The 20,034-nt window shown below is 60.7% G+C and overlaps 1 protein-coding gene across 8 annotated transcripts in view; it reads left to right on the top strand.

The window, feature by feature from the left end:
- The window catches only part of GREB1 (growth regulating estrogen receptor binding 1), a 106,906-nt gene that overhangs the window by 83,837 nt on the left and 3,035 nt on the right, over window positions 1-20,034 (top strand). For 6 of the 8 annotated variants that reach the window (XM_045844534.1, XM_045844536.1, XM_045844540.1 and 3 more), the window contains 12 exons: window positions 1,092-1,181; window positions 2,061-2,677; window positions 4,270-4,372; window positions 6,000-6,158; window positions 7,030-7,172; window positions 9,539-9,700; window positions 11,903-12,107; window positions 12,732-12,906; window positions 15,157-15,378; window positions 16,625-16,760; window positions 18,653-18,853; window positions 19,249-19,387. In XM_045844534.1, coding sequence (XP_045700490.1) covers window positions 1,092-1,181; window positions 2,061-2,677; window positions 4,270-4,372; window positions 6,000-6,158; window positions 7,030-7,172; window positions 9,539-9,700; window positions 11,903-12,107; window positions 12,732-12,906; window positions 15,157-15,378; window positions 16,625-16,760; window positions 18,653-18,853; window positions 19,249-19,387 — 2,352 coding nt within the window. The remainder of the gene's footprint in view (window positions 1-1,091; window positions 1,182-2,060; window positions 2,678-4,269; window positions 4,373-5,999; window positions 6,159-7,029; window positions 7,173-9,538; window positions 9,701-11,902; window positions 12,108-12,731; window positions 12,907-15,156; window positions 15,379-16,624; window positions 16,761-18,652; window positions 18,854-19,248; window positions 19,388-20,034) is intronic. The other 2 variants (XM_045844541.1, XM_045844539.1) reach the window with 1 other exon arrangement.

Below are 20,034 nucleotides of genomic sequence, written 5' to 3'. Positions count from 1 at the left end.
CCACTGAGCTATGCCAGCCAGGGCTAGCTCTAGGATTCTTAACGACTGGGAAGAAAAATGGAGATTTCTTAGGGTCCAAGTTCGTACTCTGAGTTGTCGGTGCCATTAATGCCTGGTGTGAGATGCATGCGCTCATTTCCCCTCCGTGAACCAACCCGGCTGCTCGTGCCCCTTGCTGAGACGTGTGAAAGCAGGCCAGTCGCGTGGGCAGACTCGAAGACCTGACACCATGCGGTGGGAGGGCACGCAGGGCAGAGCGGGCAGAGGCATTGGCTGTGTGTGCTCAGCAGTACAGCGAGGGGAGAAAGGCTCTGAACACACAAGGGCACAGCCCTTGGGCGTGGTGGAGTGGAGGGAGGGGTGTCGGGCCGGAACACCGAGCTTCTTGTCCTCTGCCACCTGCTGCCCCTGTGGCGGGTGCCCTGTCCCAGCCTCTGCGTGGCCCTCTGTGAAGTGGGGATTGCAGCCCCTGCCCGGCCGACTTCCCCGGGGCAGGGGCAGTCACACACGAACATGTACCTACCCTGCCGTTCCAGTGCCTGTGCCCCCTGCTGCCCGTGGGGTGAATCCACACCCCTGGACTGGCCTTCTAGTCCACCTCCTGCGAGTCACTGTTCCCCGCTGCTCAGAACTCTGCAGCCCCAAAATGCCACAGCCAGCCTCGGGTTACCCGGCTGTGCTCTGCCCTTGTCCCCCCGGGGCCACTCCTCTGTGCTTGACCTGGACACCCCTGCTGACCCTTCCGGACTCTGGTCGGGGTCCTCTCTCCCTTCCTCACCTTCCCTGCCTCTGTGCTGTGTGGGGGCCTGGTCCCTCTCTCCGTCCTCCTCATGTCATCCTGTAGCTGTGACCCTTGGGTGGGGGGTCCCCACTGAGACAGGGACTCCTCGCTGGCCTGCCCTGCCCCGTCCTGCTCCTTCCTCCTTCGGTCCTCTCAGTGCTGTCAGATGCGGGCACCTGGATGCTGAGGGGCAGGAGGGTGGCTGCGAGGATGGGGAGCAGCGGTGGGTGGGAAGGTACATGTTCGTGCGGGGTGGGCCTACGGGCGATGCCTTCCGGGCGTTCGCACAGGCGTGTGTGTCTCCGCACAGGCTGCCCCTCGGAGAAGAGGAGCCCCGTGAAGAGGGGGCGGTCCTGCTCCCACGAGTCGGCATCCTCCGGCTTCTCCTCGAAGGCGCCCGGTGAGTGTCCCGGGGAGAATGAGCTCAGAGATGCATCCGGAGATCCTTTGCTTCCGCCCGGAACTGGACAGAGGTGGGATCTCAGAAGAAGGGGACTTGCCAGAGAGTGAGCGTCTTTCTGGGCTGGGGCCTGAGAGCGCGTGGCATTTCGGCAGGACCCCAAGGGACCGCGGCCCCGGTTCTGGGGGAGGACTGTGGACTCGGTCCTGTTCAGTGGCCTGTGTGGGGCGGCCACAGGGGACCACCCCCTTGGGGCTCCCCAGGTTTGGGTAATCAGGAGGAGAGAGGAGGAAGGTGGAATGTTCTTGTAGATCCCGGAGTGCAGAGAGGTAGACACCAGACTTCAGGTGTTACAGATGGGGAAGGAGGCGTTGCAGGCGCAGGGAGAAGGTATTCTAGGGAGGGAAAGCTTCAGAGGGTGAGGTTGCTGAAAGCATGAAGGTGCCTGGGTTCAGGGAGTGGCCCTGAGGAGTGCGCAGGGTGGGGTGGGGTCAGGGTGTGGCTGCAAGGCTGTGAGGTGTGGGGGGGTGTTTGTGCAGAGCACAGCAGGGGACTTGGCCTGGGGGAGGGGCCTTCGGTTTCTATCTCCGTCCCCCTCCTGCAGGGCAGGAAGGGAGTGGCAAGGAGAGGCCTTTTGGGGGGGGTGTGGCGGGTGTTAGGGGGTGAGGATCACACCCTGTGGGGGTCACCAGCTGGCTCCCACGAGCGGATCCTGGGCAAGTCATAGGACAGAAGAGGCTGCATCACCAGCGGAGGGATCTCACTGACAAAAAGCCCAGCGATGGCCCAGTGAGGGCAGTTCGTGCTGCAGAAACAGGAGGCCGGCAGGCGTCGGGATGGGCCGTTCCTTGGACGTGACCGATGGGTTTCTCTCCCCAGGCTCAGCACTTGGCGGCGAGACCTCGGCTCAGCTGGGGGGGCCCTGGCAGGGGGAGCAGGCCCGGTCCCCACAGCCCTGTGGCCCTTCAGAGGAGGGCAGGGCCCCCGGCGACAAGCAGAGGCTCCGAGGCGGTCAGGGGCCCCCGTCGGGCGTGAGCAGGCACAGCCCCGGGCTGGCCCCCCAGCAGCCTGACTCCGGCCTCAAGACCAGCCAGAGGGGCGTCCAGGTGCAGGTTGCCTCGTCATCCCAGCTCTCCTCCTCCTCGTCCGCCACGCCTGCCACCGGCCCCCAGGCCCCGCAGGCCCCCCGGTGCTCCCTGGCCAAGGCCTGCCGGCAGCCGCCCGTCGTCTTCCTGCCCAAGCTGGTGTATGACATGGTCACGGCCACGGACAGCGGCGGCTTGCCCAAGGCCGCCTCGCTGCTGCCCTCCCCCTTGGTCATGTGGGCCAGCTCCTTCCGCCCGCTGCTCAGCAAGACCATGACCTCCACGGAGCAGTCCCTGTACTACCGGCAGTGGACGGTGCCGCGGCCCAGCCACATGGACTACGGCGGCCGCGCCGAGGGCCGCGTGGACGGCTTCCACCCCCGCCGGCTGCTGCTCAGCGGGCCCCCTCAGGTGGGTGCGCGTGGCCGTGGCCCGGCCCCTGTGGGTCCTTGTGCGCAGACCCGGGGGCGTAGGGCTGCCGTGCCCAGGGCAACGTCTTCTGTGATGGTTCCTCTGTGGGCAGGTGGACGGAGGCCAGGGCCTGGGTGACCCCTGACCTCTCACCTCTCACCTCAGTTTCTTCCCCCGGTGAAGTGGAGGGTGGGCGGGTTCTCTGGGTGCTTCTGGCTCTTTCGGATGACGATTCTGCATTTCCCACCTTGTCCCATTCGGTCCCCAAGCCAGTCCGTGAGACCGGCTGGCTAACGCTGGAAGGCGTGGGGTGCGGTGTAGCAGGTTGGCTGTCAGCATCCCCGCCCCTTGCGTTTCCCTGGCAACAGCAGGCCACTTGCTACATGGTGCGATGTCAATTAGGAAAGACAAATGGGCATGTGTACCGTGTGTCTGTGTGTGAATGGGCCTGAAACAGCCCCCGACAGAAAGTCCATTAAATCCTTGGGGGGGGGGTGCAGGTAGGGGCATGCGATTTGCGAATATTCTACCTCATTATTGACCTGTATTTCTTGAACTTTTACGTGAGCATTTATCTTTAACACAGGAAGAAGTTTTTTTAAAAAAACGGGTACCGGTTTCTCCATACCCTCTCATTAGTTCATGTAATCAGTCACGAAGATGTTTACCTATTTGATAGGGGGAAAACAGTATTTTGTTTTATTAGTAAGGTCGAATATATTTTTATTTATCTGTCATGGGTATTTCTTGAACATTGGTATTTTCTGGTTTCTTTCTCTGTGAGGCCATTTCACTTTTTCCTGCGGTGGAAGCTCTTTAGAGAGGGTCAGACCCTTTGTTTAGTGTGTTTTGCAGGTATTGTCTCTGACGCTTGCCCTGGCCGTGTTTCGTATTTTTGTTTTCAAAGTTGCTTGCGTTCACCAGCATTTGCTGCGCACTGACGGTGAACCGGGCGTAGAGCCTGGAATTGGAGGGCATGGCCCTGGAGCTACAGGGTGGGGGCGGGGAGCGTTCTGGGGAATCCAGGAGGCGCTTGCTCATCTAACCAACCGTGGCCAAAATAAACCTACGTAGACTCGCGTGGTGCTCAGCTCAGGGCTCGGGGGACGTGATGAGAAAAGAGGAGGAGGAAGAGAAAGACCACTTTTTCCTGGACCTCGGAGGAGGTGCTGGCATCTCATGTTCCTGTTCTCTCACTGGGGACAAACCGACTAGGGCAAGAAGAGTCCTTTGCAACATGCAGGACTCTTAAGAAATGATGTTTCGTACTGGCGGTTTCTTTTCTCTGAAGCAAACTTTCTTCACCTGGCGATTGAAGTCCCATTTCTAACAGCGTGAAAAATGTGGCTGGTGAAAGCTGGAGACCCACCGGCAGCGATGTATGAGCGGCAGGTGGGGGGCGGGGATCCCTGCGCTCTCCTGAGTGTTCATCCGCCTGCTCGCCCACCGCGCTTCCTGACGCTGCATGTCGAAGCCTCCGCCGGGTGCTAGTGCTCCTAGGGGGCGAGGATCGGGCGAGGCCTTGCACAGAGGGCGGCGACCGGGGCGGACTGACGGCTGGCTCCGCCCCCTCCCACCTCCTGTGCTCGCAGATCGGGAAGACAGGCGCCTACCTGCAGTTCCTCGGCATCCTGTCCAGGATGCTCGTCCGGCTCACGGAGGTGGACGTGTACGACGAGGAAGAGATCAACATCCGTGAGTCTGACCCCCTGGCGGCGCTGGGGCTCGGAGTCCTCCTTAGTCAGTTTCTCAGGGGACTTTCTTGGTGTCTTTCCGAGTGAAATTGTCAGGTTCACGATCAGACGCCCCCCAGGGGGCCTAGTGGTGGGTAGTCACTTTGCTCAAGACCAGGCTGGTGTGTGGGAGGCCCTTGTGGGGCTAAAGCTACTGAAACTAGCCACCCTTGGCTGAGGGGGTCCCCTGTGTTAGGCACGGTGCTGGGTGCCCTGTAACCATGACCACGTTTAAAGTTCTTACACACACTGTGGTGGTTCCCGGTAAGTTAACAGCTGTATCCGTTTCCCTGTGAGTCCTGTGCTCAGGAGCCCAGCCGGGAGGTGGCGGAGCTGGAAGGAACCTGGATCTGAGTGCTGCTGCCTCCAGAAAGTGGGGCCCTCCATCAGGGGTCCCCCCATACACACACACCCCTGCCGGCTGGGCGGCTGAGCGCACAGGGCAGTATCACGGGGCAACACGGAAATTCTGTGCGATGCACGGGGACGGCCTTTTCTCCTCATGCCCGAGACAGAGTTTACCCTCACGGAGGCAAGACCCTTCAACCGGCTGGTGTATGCTGTCTCGGGGCACGGCCTTTGTTTCCCATCCCCCCCACCCTCGGGTGTCTCCCGGCGGCCAGGAACTTGGGCTGGTAAACATGCAGATGAGACCAGGCCTGTTGAATTGCTGTCTCCTCCTCCCCGGGAGAGATCCCAGTCATGAAGACAGGGCTCGAACCCGGTCTGTGAAACCCGGAAGCGCAGTTTGTTACCTCCTGTAACTCCTGTTCCGCAGGGTGCTGCGGACACTATGTGACGTTACTTACACGCAGCACCGAGCTCCGCCAAATACACAGTGAACACCCCTCTCCTCCTCCTCCTCTTCCTCCCACGGGCCGTGCACTCTGCCCATGTGTACAGTGCCCAAGGGGGGAGAGGGGCATAGAACATACACGGAACCCCAATACGTTACATGATTCGAGCTGGGCCAGCTAGACTTTGTTTGGCCTTTGACCCACAAGCGTTCAGCGAGCACCTGTAGCCCAGGCCGGTTACCACGTAAGGTGATACGTGGGACCTGGAGAAGAGCCGTGCTGGCCAGGGCAGTGCTGGTGTTCACGGGCGGGGGGGGAATGGGGGACCTGAGCTCTTAGAAGAGGCCTTCCAGAGACTCGGGGCTTGGGGCTGGGCTGCACGGCCGGGTAGCATGTAGATGCAAGAACAAGAAGTACATGGGCCTCCGAGGGTGCGGGGGACCAGCGTGGTGCGTGCGGGAGGCGGTGCTGGGGAGCGGCACGGGGCACCGGGAGGGCGGGTGTGCTGGGAGGACCTGCAGTGGCCACGGGTCAGAAGAACAGGGCCGTCTCGTGGCAAACGCGGCTGCTGCTCTGGGTGGAGATCACGCCTAACGGGCCTCCCCGCCTCAGGGGGACAGTCCCCAGACGCGCTCGTGTCCTCAGGGTGCCGTGGTGTGCCCCCAGAGAGCCACAGACTGTCACCGCTCCATTCCACTCCACACCCCCCGCCCTGTGCACGTCTGAAGTGAGCCCGTCCCATTTCTCCCTGTGTCACGACTCTGGCCATCCCCCCATCCCCCCATCCTGTAGACCCCCGAGAGGAGCCCGACTGGCACTACCTGCAGCTCAGTGACCCCTGGCCAGACCTGGAGCTCTTCAAGAAGCTGCCTTTCGACTACATTGTTCACGACCCCAAGTACGAGGACGCCAGCCTCATCTGCTCTCACCACCCGAGCGTGAAGAGTGAAGGTCAGACTTGCAACATCTTCCGGGGCACGTGGGGGCGGCCCCTGACGGGAACCGGCCAGATTTTGTCAGTGGTGGACGTGAGGATCCAGCGGGGGTGAGCTGGTCAGCAGCGGCCAGCGCTGAGGTCGGCGGCTCCCTGGATGGAGAAGGGGGCTCCCCAGGAAGGAGGACTGGCCACTCAGGGAGTCCGATGGCAGTGAGGACACGCCGGCTGGTTGTCACTGGCGGGGCCCTGGTTTGCAGAGGGCACGGGCCATGTACCTTTATTTGTGAATTTGGGTCTTGGCGACAAAATGCTTATTTCCCTCTCCTCCCTCAAGCCTCCCGCTTGCTTCCTCCCGCCTCCCACAGGGGCCGCTGTCACTGCATTGTGACCCAGCCGTGTTTCAGGGTCCCCGTCAGCCAGCGGGATGTTGTTAGTGGCCAGTGTGGTAGCAAACACTGATAGGACAGTTCGGTGCACACGGCGTGTGAGGCGGATACTCACCAGTGTCCGTTTCAAACCGACGCTTTTGGTCCCCGTGGCCCTCGATCCCATCATTGTTGGGACCCCCTCCCTGTAGGCTCGTCTCTGGTGCCAGTTCAGCAGGAGACGTCACTTGGAAAAAATGGGGACAAGTCCCTGTGTATCACACGGGCAGTCAGTCTCCATAGTCCCGTACATTGATAAAACGTTCCCAGGTTCACGAGTCAGGCGACGTGGAAATAGTTTCAGTTTATCCCGCAGAGACTTCTTGTTTCTGCCCAGCTGGGCCCCGCCCCCGGCGACCCCCTCCAACCGGGTGCTAGCGCTTCCAGTGGTTGCCTAGGAGCCGCAGGAGGGCGTGACCCGCCTGCCTCTGCCACTCGGTGACGCCGGGGTTTCCTGCAGATAGGGGGGCGCCCCGGAGGCCGGAGGACCTCTACGTGCGGCGCCAGACGGCGCGCATGCGGCTGTCCAAGTACGCGGCCTACAACACCTACCACCACTGCGAGCAGTGCCACCAGTACATGGGCTTCCACCCCCGCCACCAGGTAGGCCGCGGGGCGCCGCGCCTGCGTTCCGCCTCCGTGGCGCCGCCGCCACTGTGGTTTCCCTGTCTGTGCGTTCATTCCTGGGTCGGGGATGGAAAGTTCGGGAAGCCCTTGGTTCCCGGTCTGCTAGCGTCCTCACTTCCCTCCCATCATCGGTGGGCTCACCGCCAACGCTACAGAGCAGCGGTTCTCCAGGGCCCCTCGTGCATGAGCAGCAGGGGGAGCTGCCTGCAGCCACTCGGTTGTCTGATTGTCTTTGCGTCCTAGCAGTTCGGAAAGGGCAGGCACGCGGCGGACACTCCCCGCGTGCTTGGTGTGGGGCGGGCCAAGAAGTCCGATCACTGTTTCCAGTAAAACAAAAGGCACGTTTTTCCTTTTCACCACTGACTCGATTGATTTGGACATTTTGAGTATGTCGGCTACCTCCTGCTATTGGCTTCTGCTGGGGAGAGGCCAGGGGCGCTGCTAAACATCTTCCAGTGCTTAAGACAGCCCCACGGCAGAGAATTATTTGGCCAAAATGTCAGTTGTGGCAGGAAACTTCGCAAACCACTTCTGACACGTTCCATCAGTCGCAGCACCTTCTCCACACACTGCACAAGCTTTTTTTTTGCCTTTTTTGAAATAATAAAGCATAACACACCAAAAACATTGCATCATTCCTTCCCTATTTAATGTTAAAATGGCCGCACAAAAACTTACCAATTTTGGTAAGTTTTTTTTTTAAATGCATGCTGATATGACAGCTGTCACAATACAGTGTAACAAAATTGTCCTGAATAAAGTTAAAGACGACAAAGCACAACTAGAGCCATCATTTGGGAAAAAACGCAGCGGACTTCTTGGCCAGCCCAGCGCGTACCAGATGCGCACGCGGAGGTGAATCAGCTTCGTTTCCACTCTCCCCACTTCTCACCCCTCACGGCGTGGGGACGGAGGTGTGTGTGGGCAGCACTTCAGGACGCTGTGAGCCCGCCGGAAGGGCGGTGCGGCTGAGCACAGAGCCGGTGTAGATAGAGGAGTGTGCACTTACTGAGCACCGACTGTGTGCTGGGCCGTCTCCCAGGCACTTTTCTATCTCAGCGTTTCCCAACCTGTGTACCTGCTGGAAAGGGTCATTCGCCCTGGACACTGGCCCAGGGCCCCAGCTGGTCCCCCGAGCCAGTCTGCGTGGAAGCCACACCTGTAATCCATTCAGGGTGCACGGGGTTAGAAACTGTCCTGTCTAGTTTATTTAATTCTTAGTGGAACCTCGCGAGGCAGTAGGGGTTTTTGTCACTTCAGAAATTGTCCCCAGGGAATCATGGAGGGTGAGTGGCAGAGGGAGGAGGTGAGCTGAGCTGAGACCCGGGGGCCACAGCTGAGGGGGCCCACACTGAGCCTCCAGGAGCACTGTGGGGCGTACACCATTTCCCTCTGCTCATTCTGCTCCCTCCTTCGTCCCCCAACGCTCCTGGGACCTTTTTGTGAAATTCCCTCAGCTGCGTCCCTCTGTGCTCCCTCCCCAAGTGCAAGTCTATCTTTCCCTCTTCTCTGCTCCCAGAGGGCTTTGTGGTTCTGGAGGAGCCACGGGAGGACTCAAGAGTCCGCCCTCTTGGGGCCTGTCATTCCCGGGAGTGTGCAGCACACACTGGCGGGCAGGGCGAGGGAGGGGAAGGCCCCCGCTGTGGTGCCCAGTGAGGTCTGCAGGAGGCGCTGCGTGGCTTGGGCAGAGCCAGGAGGGGAGGTCGCACCAGAGAGCTGCAGGCACAGAAGCAGCCTGAGGGGTGGGCTCTTCGGATAAAGTAACTAGAGGCGAGGCCAGACTTGGGGACAGGGGTGAGCCCCAGACCTCTGAATGTGAGTCTCCGCCTCCGTAACGTGGGGCCGATGACGGGGCCTGCTTCGGAGGACTGTCAGTGACAACGCAGAGGGAACAGGGGGCGCAGGGCGCAGGGCGCAGTGAGGGGGAGGGGGTACCTAGGTGTGTCCAAATCTTGTAGTAATTTGCTACTGCGCGTGTGATTATGCAAGATGAAAAAATACGTTTGTTAGACCTGAAAGTGTGATCTAGCTAACCGAGCACTCTGAGTCGAGTCCAGAGTTCCTGGCGCTGGAAGTGGCGCCCCTGGGTGAAGTGACGTCACTGGGGAAGCGCCATCAGGATTAGCCAGTAGGTCCCGGCTTCAGCCGAGTGGGCGTGGCCTCCAGCAGCCAGGCCCGGGTGTCCGCCCCCTGTCCGGGTGTCGCCCCGCGCGGCTGCTCGTGCTGTGGGGCAGAGGCGGCCGTGACCTGCGTGCGGTCGCGGCCAGGATGGGCCTGGGGTCTTCGGGGCGGTCACGCCGGACGCCAATGACGAGCTCTGTCCTTTCCCCCTCGCACCCCAGCTCTATGAGTCCACCCTGCACGCCTTTGCCTTCTCTTACTCCATGCTAGGAGAGGAGGTCCAGCTGCACTTCATCATCCCCAAGTCCAAGGAGCACCACTTCGTCTTCCGCCAGCCCGGAGGCCAGCTGGAGAGCATGCGGCTGCCCCTCGTCACGGACCAGGTACTGGCGCCGCGTCCGGGGGCGGGGGGAGGGGGGGTCAGAGCAGAGCGGGCGCGAGGGACCGCTGAGCCGGACACCTAGAGACTGTAGTTGCCCCATGAGTCGGGCTGGAGGGACCGGTGTGGAGGCGGCTGGGGAGCATAAGGGCTTTGGGGTCACTCAAGCCGAGGTGGAGGCCTGCTCCGCCGTTCGCTGGCCGTGTTGCTTGAACGTCACACCTAACGTCTCAGAGCCTCGGCTGCCTCACCTGTAAGGCCGGGCAGGAAGTCTGCGGTGAGGTTTATGGGCATAACCGACAGACGTTGCCAGCGCGGCGCTGGGGAGATACAGGCGGGGCGAGCTTCCTCCGTCCACTCCCTTCTCCGTAGCGCCCTCTGCTGGGCGACGTGCAGATGGCCCAGTGGTGGAGCAGTGTGACTCCCGCAGGGCCAGGCTCCGGCCCCCGCTCCGGCGTTTACGGACTCAGGGCCCGTCCTGCGGCAGCGTCTGTCCTGTAGCAGCGCTGTCTGTCCTGTGGCGGCGTCTGTCCTGCTCTCCTGCCTCCCCGTATCGTTGGGAAGCCAGTCCCTGGCATCATTATCACGTTCCCTACACATGCTGTAGTTCGCATCTCTGCAGGAGAAGCTTCCTCTTTTGAAGAGATCATTCTTTTCACTTGTACTTACTTTGAAGTCTTTATTGTATTTTCCCCCATTACTATTGAGTCTCTGCACACCCCACTCCCCGCAGCAGTCGCCACACGGTTGTCCATGTTCGTGAGTCCTTCCTCCTTTTGCAGCATCCTTCCCCCTGCTAGCCTCCCCCTGCCCCTGTAGCTGTCATCCTGCTCTCCGTCTGTGAGATGGGTTTTAGTAATCCGTCACCTCTAGAACCACCGCTGTTTCAGAGACGCGCCTCCCGGGGACATGGGGTTGGATGGTTCCAGCCCGACGGTCTCAGCCAATTCTCTGCCTGTTAACCGGCTCCCATCACCGCGGCCCAGTTGGGGGCACTGCTGCTGCTCCCAGGGCCAGACGTCGCAGGGTTGAGCCTGCCTTTCAGGCCCGGTGACCGAGCCCTGAAAACGTTTGTACAGTGCTGAGGAGACCTTTATGGCGTGGCGCCCCCTGCCCCACGAGCTGGGTGTTGCCAAGGTCAGGGATTCACTCCCTACTTCCACCCCCACTCCCACCCCCACCCAGTTCTACCGGAACAGGCTGTGGGCGCCAGGGGCACCGCGGCTTTGCAGCGGTGTTTTAAAGATTTTCTTTTTAGAGGGAAGGGAAGGAGACACAGAGAGAGAGAGAGACATCAATGGGTTGCCTCTCATACATGTCCTGACCAGGGACCAAACCTGCAACCCAGGCACATGCCCTGACTGGGAATCGAGCCGGTGACCTTTTGCTTTGCAGGATGACGCCCAACCAACTGAGCCACGCTGGTCAGGGCCACATGGTTCCTCACGTAAAAGAAGCGCATCCTCCCGGCTGGCGTAGCTCAGTGGATTGAGCGCGGGCTGCGAACCAAAGCACTGCAGGTTCGATTCCCAGTCAGGGCACATGCCTGGGTTGCAGGCCATGACCCCCAGCAACCACATTGATGTTTCTCTCTCTTCCTTCCCTCTCTAAAAATAAATAAAATCTTAAAAAAAAAAAAAGCGCATCCTGAGTGTATAAATAGGCAGGGTGTGTGAGTCGGTGGCTGGGGATTGAAGTCCCGCAGAAATGCCTGTGCCCCCGGCACGAGGCTGGGTGCTCATGTGGAAGGGCAGCGACTTGGGGCGACCGGTACATGCCCATCAGTCCGGGCTAACAAACCCTTCTCAAGTCAGCATTCACTTGGCCTCGGATCCCGGGGGCCGGGAGGCTGGGCTCGGTTCCGCTGGGCGGTCACCCTGGGCTGGGCTGAGCTCCCTCGTGCCTGCAGCGAGCTCCCAGGCGGGCCAGGGCCGGCTGGGCTCGGGTGGTCTGGGTGGGCCACCCATCTCTGCTCCCCGCGGTCTCCCTTCTCCAGCAGGATCGCCCAGGCTGGCTCCCGGGGAGGGCGCGGCAAGCAGGCCGCAGGCCCCAGGCCCCGTCCTTTTTACCGCATCTCCCCAGCAAAGAGCGAGGCTCCGCTGGCTTCAGGGAGTCCGGAGATACAGACCCTTCAGAGGGAGGGGAGGGATCGTGACCGCAACCGCGTTCAGAAACACGTGCCCTCCTCACGCCCCCCCCTTTCCAGAGCCACGAACACATAAAGAGCCCGACGTTCACCCCGACGACCGGCCGCCATGAGCACGGGCTCTTCAACCTGTACCACGCAATGGACGGCGCCAGCCACCTGCACGTGCTGGTCGTCAAGGAGTACGAGATGCCCGTGTACAAGAAGTACTGGCCCAACCACATCATGCTGGTGCTCCCCAGCGCCTTCAACAGCGCCGGCGTGGGTAGGCGCCTCTCGCTGCCCTGCCCGTCCGGTTCCCGGGAGAGGAGACCCGACCCGGGAGGGTGTTCCCCGGGTGTTCTGGGGTGGGCAGAGTTGAAGGGCCTTTTTTTTTTTTTTTTTTTTTGAGAGGGAAGGGAGGGATGGAGGGAGGGAAACATCAATGTGCGGTTGCTGGGGGCCATGGCCTGCAACCCAGGCATGTGCTCTGACCAGGAATCGAACCTGTGACACTTTGGTTCGCAGCCTGTGCTCAATCCACTGAGCTACACCAGCCACGGTGGGTTGAACGTCTTTTGTCAAGTCTTTTGACTTGTACAGCATTTTGATTTGACCCTCCTTTCTCCTTTGATGTTTGGTGGTTGATTTCATTCGTGCTCTCGATTCACGTTCAGAAAAGCGAGGATAAGCAGACAGGCATGCACATGCCCCTCAGAGAGGCGTGTTTTGTCTCCTAGAATTCTCCACCCCCCCCCAATCCACAGCTAATAATAGCCAGTGGGAGAGGGGTGTGGGTGGGCGAGGACTGACCTTCGGGGCTGCAGGTCCTGGGGTGGGGCCGCTTTCCTGGGTGACGATGCCCGGGGGCCCAGAGCTGAGCTGGTGGGGGTGGCTTTGCCCGGTGCAGGCGCCGCCCACTTCCTGATCAAGGAGCTGTCCTACCACAATCTGGAGCTGGAGCGGACCCGGCAGGAGGAGCTTGGCATCAGGCCGCAGGACATCTGGCCCTTCATCGTGATTTCCGATGACTCCTGCGTGATGTGGAACGTGGTGGACGTCGATGGTGGTGGGGAGAGGAGCAGGTGAGGTGCCTCCCCAAGCCCGGGAGTAAGACCGGGGCCCTTGGTCTCCTTTTCAGTGGGGATCGCCCCGCCACCCCGCAAGGACCACCAGGGAGGGCCCTCCTGTTAGAAAGCTCCGCGTGTAGGGCCCTGGCTGGCATAGCTCAGTGGATTGAGCGCGGGCTGCGAACCAAAGCATCGCAGGTTTGATTCCCAGCCAGGGAACATACCTGGGTTGCAGGCCATGATCCCCAGCAACCCCACATTGATGCTTCTCTCTTTCTCCCTTCCTTCCCTCTCTAAAAAATAAAATCTTAAAAAGAAAAAAAAACCTCCGCATGTAGGGACAGAGGCCTGGATGCGGCAGACTTACATTCCAAGCTTTACTTGGGGTTTAAAAAATTGTTTTAAAACTTATTTATGTATTTGTTTATTTTAGAGAGAGGGGATAGAGAGGGAGGGAAACATTGATTGGTCGCCCCTCACACACCCTGACGAGGGACCGAACCCGCAACCCAGGCGTGTGCCCTAAAATCGATTGGTGATCTTTTGGTTTGTGGGACAGCGCCCAACCCACTGAGCCACACCAGCAAGGACTGGAGTTTTAAATTTTTTTTAAATCATTTTTCAAGTACAGTTTTCTCCTTTTACTCCCAATGGAGTTTTAAATTTTTAAAAAATTTTACTGAATCTGTATGGGAAACCACAACGTATCTATTCAAATTAAAATATATGCAAAAGAAAAACGTCCTGTGCAGAAATTGTCACAAACTGAACATGCCCACTTAACCAACGCCCCTGTGAAGAAAGGGACCCTCACCACCCCCAGGGCCCCCTCCAGTTGTCCCCCCAGCCCCCCTTCCCGCCCCCCCCAGCCCCCCTTCCTCCCACACCTGCTTGTGTTTTACTTGCTGTGTGACGTGGGCTCTCTCTGGCTTCTGGTTTCCAAGGAATGCTAACACCTGTGCTGGTTTGTCGTGAGGGTCAGCGCATCTGGGGGGCGTGCCCGCGGCGAGCGGCGCCACATGGGAAGGGCTCAGCAGAGGCCGTGGTATCTGAACATCACCCATAAAAGCAGTTCCCGTGATTTTGCTGTGTCCGCGTAGGGCTGCCCGAGGACTTCTGTGCGTGGCTGGTTTCTGAGAGGGCCACCATTAGGTCAGCTCTCCTCCTTGCTGTCAGGGGTGGCCTGGTGCAACACAACCCTCGGTCACTGTTTTCCTAGAAAAAGTGTGTTCCGTGTGACGGAGTGGCAGGTGACTGAGGAGGGATAGCAACCTGCCTGGCTTTCGCCGTTCTCGCGGTCACCCTGCAAGGGCAGGAGCTCAGCTGAGGGCCAAGGGGGAAGGGGTGGAGCTTTCCTTGTGCCTTCCTGATTTGCATTTTTTTTTTTAAGATTTAACTTATTTTTAGAGAGGGGAGGGTGGGACACACACACACACACATCAATATGTGGTTGCTGGGAGCTGTGGCCTGCAACCCAGGCATGTGCCCTGACTGGGAATCGAACCTGCAATGCTTTGGTTTGCAGCCCGCGCTCAATCCACTGAGCTATGCCAGCCAGGGTCTGATTTGCATTCTGAAACAGCATTAGAAGTCCTGGATGTCACGTCGAGCAGGAGACTCAGAGTGTAGCTAAAGCCCTCCAGGCAGGGAAAGGGAAGCCGAGGCCCAGAAAAGCAGGGCCACCTGCCTGGGCCCTCGTGGGCCTGAATCTCGTCCCCGACTTACAGCCCCAGAGTCCCCCTCCCTGGTCATCCCTGTCCCTCACTGTCCCTCACTGTCCTGCCAGACTTCCGACACCGTCCTGTGGGGTCACAGGCATTGTGCTGCCACCCCCTCCCCACGCTCTCACTTGGAATTCGCAGTAGAAAGCTCTGCCCTCTGCCTCCACTGCACCCTCAGACGCGCACACCGGGGAGGCGCGGTGGTTTGGCCCAACCGAGGGTGAGGGCTTTGGAGGCAGCAGGTGTTCACGCCCAGGCTCTGGGGGGCGGCACGGTGCAGGTCACTTGCAGCCTGTCTTCTGTCCGCGGTGACACGGGCGGGGCGGCTGCCTGTGTCACCTGGTTGCTGGGAGGACCAATGCTAATAAGCTCGAGGTGCTCAGCCTGGCTCCTGGCCCTCAGCCAAGGTTGTGATGGGCTCTACCTGCACCAGCCCTGCCCGGTCTGTGAGGGTCGGCCAGAGGGCAGCGTCCTGGCCGGCCAGGCCCCAGGGCCTCACCTTGTTTGTGCGTTGACCTGGAGGTGTCCGTCTCCGTCCTTCCAGCAGAGAGTTCTCCTGGTCGGAGAGGAACGTCTCCTTGAAGTACATCATGCAGCACATCGAGGCGGCCCCCGACATCACGCACTACGCCCTGATCGGCATGCGGAAGTGGTCCAGCAAGGCCGGCAGCCGAGAGGTGCGCGAGCCCTTCTCCCGCTGCCACGTGCACGACTTCGTCGTTCTGAACGTGGACCTGACCCAGAACGTCCAGTACAACCAGAACCGGTGAGCCTCCCGCCCCACGGCGGCCGCCAGCACGGCCCACAGCCCTCGGTGGGGGGCAGCGTAGGCCAGCGGAGGGTGGCTTCTTCCCTGCCCTGCAGGGCCGAGGGAGCCAGAGGTGCCCGCCTGTGGCACTGGCCTTGGTCCTGATTTCAGCTTTAAGTTCCTCCCTCCCCTCCCTCCATTCCTCCTTCCCTCCTTCCATTCCTCCCTTTCTCCTTCCCTTCCTCCCTTTCTCCTTCCCTTCTCCTTCCATTCCTCCCTTTCTCCTTCCCTTCTCCTTCCATTCCTCCCTTTCTCCTTCCCTTCTCCTTCCCTTCCCTCCCCTTCTCCTTTCTTCCTTCCTTCCTTCCTCCTTCCTTCTCTTCTTCCCTTCCTTCCTCCTTCCTTCTCTTCTTCCCTTCCTTCCTCCTTCCTTCTCTTCTTCCCTTCCTTCCTCCTTCCCTTCCTCCCTCCCCCCCCTTCTGTATTTTTGTCATGTAAGTCTGTGGAGGGGAGATTCACATAAGACCGTTCAGCTTCCCTCATGGAGTCACACCATACATGCTTCAGTGACTTGCATTGTCCTGGACTTACATTTTGGGAGTCACTTACGTTTGTGACTTGCATTGTACCGTGTATTTACGTGTGTTGCTTTTTTGGCTTCCTCTGAGCACATCGCTTTTTAGGAGCATTAGCACCGAAGAAAGCTGTAAAGGGATTTCTGTGTGTTGCTTTCTACACACCGAGCCGCAGAAGTGCTCATATCTCAAGCCTAACCCCATCACCGACGCCCATCGAGCGTCCCTGTGCCCGGTCGGGGCCCGCCCCCCGGGGCGGCCCGTGTAGGGGTGTCTGGTTCGGAGCCAGACCGACCTGCTAGGAACCCGGGTGCCCTGATGCCCTGGCTCTGGAGGGAGCCTTGTTTGCTCCGCTGTAAAAAGTGGCTAGTTTTTTGTCTTTAACCCTGGGAGGTTCCCTTTTCTTCCTTAACGAATCGGTGAAAGGGTGTTTGTGAGGTCCTCCCACCGAGCCAGTACGGTCAGCAGACTGCAGTCCCGCGGTCGACGCCGTGGGGACCCCCCGCCTCGCCCGGGGCGCGGGCACATCCCAGTCCGTGCGTGTCCCTCGTTGGTGCTGCCTCTGCGCCTCCCCAGGCGGAGTCCTGCAGGGCGGGGGCGGGAGCGGGCCCCGCCCCCGCCCGGGGTCCGGGGCGTGGCGGCGTGTGGGCGGCCCGCGGCCCGACCGTCCCCCCTGTGGCCCCGCGCAGGTTCCTGTGTGACGACGTCGACTTCAACCTGCGGGCGCACAGCGCCGGCCTGCTGCTCTGCCGCTTCAACCGCTTCAGCGTGACGAAGCAGCAGATCGCGGTGGGCGGGCACCGCGCCTTCCACATCGCCGCCAAGGTGGGTCGGCCGCGCGCCCCGCGCCCCGCGCCCCGCCCCCCGCCGCTGGCTCTGCTGCCGGGCTGGCCCTCGTGGCACGAGACTGAGGGTGGGAGCTGGCGGGAGGCCACATGCTCGCCTTCCAGTCGGTCTGGGGGGCGTGGGCTTGACCCCTGGGTCGTGGCAGCGAGGGCCTTCAGCTGCGTCTGCCCTGTGCCCTCCCGTGTGCCCGGACACTCCCGGGGGGCTTCCTGCACACGCCTGCCTCACCGCGCCTGTGCTTGCTCCTGTCTCCGGCAGGGTCTCCGCTAGATGGGGCTCTGGGCTGTGCACGGCCTGCTCTGGGCCCCTGGGGCAGCGCCTGGCCAGACACTGTCTGAGTGGCCCTGACAGGCTGGCTTGATGGCCGAGCTGTCGTCCGTGGGCCGGCCCTGGGTGGGGGGAGGCAGGGTCCGGGCTGGGGAGCTGCAGTCATGTGCATCCCTGCTCCGGGGTGTCTCCCGTCCACTGGCCAGAGCCCTGTTCTTTGCTTTTCACCCCCATCGGCCTCAAATCGTGCCCCGATGACATCGGCCAGCTTGCACTCCAGCCGCCTCTCCCAGCCTCTGTCCTTCCCCGTGCCCACATCTCCTCCGTGGTGGCCGCCCTCCCTGACCTGGGCCAGGGCTGGGTTCAGACACCAGTCCCATCCCCTCCCCTCCCCGGACTGGCGGGGCGGAAGTCCCCCTCACTTCTCTCCCCGATTAGTTAGTAAGACCCTTGGATAAAAGGTCTGTACTTTTGGGAGAACTTGGACTCATTTAAAATCCTCCCCGCCCCGACTGCGGAGGCTTCTCACTGCCGTTGTGGCAGATTTACAGTTTAATTCGGGGAGATTGCAGATCTTGACCGTGGGAAGTCTTTCTACCAAAAAGCCCGATGTGCTTTGAAAACTAATTTTCCTTTTAGTTCCCTCAGTATCAGTTTTTAACTCTTAGGTGTTTTATTTTTATTCCTACTTGGAGCATAATCTTATTTTTTCCCTTAGATACAATCATGCAGTTGAGTGTTTAGAGGGCAGCTAGCGATGTTTTACTCACTCAGGAGTGCATGGCCTGGCAGCTGGGCCGGGTGTTAAATAAACTCGTGGTGGGGTGCTGGGTGCCGCCGTGATGAGCACCCCAAGGGGGCGTGTGTCACAGGGAGACCTAGCTTCTTGGGGGGGGGTCTGTGCGGCTGTCCCTGAGGAAGTGACATTAAGGCGGAGGTCTGGAGGATGAGGGGAGAGCACTGTGTCCGGGCATGGGGGGGGCACCCTGGAGACGATGCTGAGGTCGGCATGGAGAAGGTGTCAGGGTCACCGGGGAGAGTGCTGGGGCGAGGATGAGCTGGGGAAGCGGCAGGACCCTGTCGGCCGTGGGAACGAGCGAGGCTTCTCTCTGGGAGTCAAGGACACAAACCGTGGGAGAGGGTCCCGCAGAGGGTTTGGTTGGTTCCCCTCACGTCCGCAGCGTCTCGGGCAGGACCATGTGTGGCGATGATGGTGGAAGAGGCGGTGGGCTCGCTGGGGGGCAGTGTGGGGGGGCGGGGGACCTGGGGGCAGGAGGCCGGCCATGCCCTGAGGTTTCTCCCTGGGCTTTGGGGAAGCCAACTTTCCACGTGGGGAGGTCAGTGTCTGCAACTCTTGCCGACCGCTCTGATCGGTTCCCACGCGTCCCCCCTCGGTCAAGCCCAGTTGTTCTCTGCGGAGAACCTCACTGCGGAGGCAGGCGTTCCGCGCTCGCAGCACCGCCCTGAGACGCAGGCGCCCTGTGACAGCGCCCCCCCCCCCGCCCCCCCAGCCTGGGCTCCCAGCAGCCCGGGCGCCTCGGAGGAGGGGCCTCTCGGCTCGGGGTGGCCAGGAGCGGCTGACGCCCGTCCTTCCTGCACCGCAGGCGCCGGACAGCTCCGCCGCCGTGGTGCCCGCGCAGTACGTCTGCGCCCCGGACAGCAAGCACGCGCTCCTGGCGGCGCCCGCGCAGCTGCTGCTGGAGAAGTTCCTGCAGCACCACAGCCGCCGCTTCTTCCCGCTGGCCCTCCAGAACCACGGCCACCCCGTGCTCTCGGTGGACTGCTACTTGAACCTGGGGCCCCAGGTAACTGCCAGGCGCGGGGGCCCGTGGAGCCCTCACCCCGAGAAGTGCCTCAAACACAGGCACGGTACTCGGGCTCAGAAGCGCCCCCTAGTGGCTTCCTCTCAGGCTGAGAGCGAGCAAGCGGTTTTCCCCAACGTAAGAAGTTAGGAGTCAAACCCAGTTTCGTGCCTAAATGTTTCTGATTCTCGAAGGAGTTAACGAATATGTAAATCTGGGCCAGTCTCTTGGAATTGATTTTTAGGATATAGATTTGGAAGTAACAGAAAAATACCGTTTCTGGCCGCCCCAAACCCTTGAGCTGGGCCAAGCAGCTAGTGTTTTAGATGCTGAGCCCTAGCATGGTTATTGCCGAGTATTTCCCAGAAAGCGATGTTTTTTCCCTCTCCTTCCTCCAGATTTCCGTGTGCTACGTGAGCTCCCGGCCCCACTCCTTGAACGTCAGCTGCTCCGACTTCAGGTTCAGCGGGCTCCTGCTCTACCTCTGTGACTCCTTCGTGGGCGCCAGCTTCTTGAAGAAGTTTCACTTCCTGAAAGGTGACTTCCCCTGCTCCTCCCCTGGCCCTTGCCTCGAGTGCTTGTCATCATCCCCTGGCGTCTCCGAGGTGACGTCTGGTCGTAGTCCTCCTTTGCCAGTGGGTAAACCGAGGCTCAGAGAGCGGACGTAACCGCCAGGGAAGTACGGGAAGATGGGGGTGGGACTCCAGGGCGGCTCCCTGTCCCCCCCAAACCCGTCGGGTAGAGAGGAGACACCCCTTCCTGTGAGGCAGCTTTGTGTTCCTCTCCAGCCCCCAGGTCCCCACGGGTGCTGCTTCCTCCCGTGGGTGGTGAGCTCTTCCCCCCCGGTCTTGGGGTTCTCCGCACTCCTGGGCCTTAATTCTCCTCCTTCTGTAACTGCTTTCTTGTTGAGGTGGTCTGGAGGGACACCCATTCCCTCTCCGTGACTCTTAATGTTTCCAGTGCAGCTGGGGTCCCTGGCCGGTATGCACGTGTCCTTGGGCGGCCGGCCTTCCCTCGGACCTCCCGGCCTGGCAGGTGTTTCCTGGGCACCACGTGGCCCTGGCCCTGGCCCTTGGGCGGTGGTGAGAGGCGTCTACTGCGGCCTCTGCCCCGGGGAGACGCTTTGTCTAACGGGAGGGGGCACGTAGGGAGGAAGGTAGGAAGGCGGCAGAGAAGACCAACGG

Source organism: Phyllostomus hastatus, unplaced genomic scaffold (assembly GCF_019186645.2).
Source record: "Phyllostomus hastatus isolate PE091 unplaced genomic scaffold, TTU_PhHast_1.1 phas_contig_402, whole genome shotgun sequence".
Lineage (NCBI taxonomy): Eukaryota > Metazoa > Chordata > Mammalia > Chiroptera > Phyllostomidae > Phyllostomus > Phyllostomus hastatus.
The sequence above is the reverse complement of the archived record's forward strand: the minus strand, read 5'-3'. Positions and strand labels throughout refer to the sequence as shown.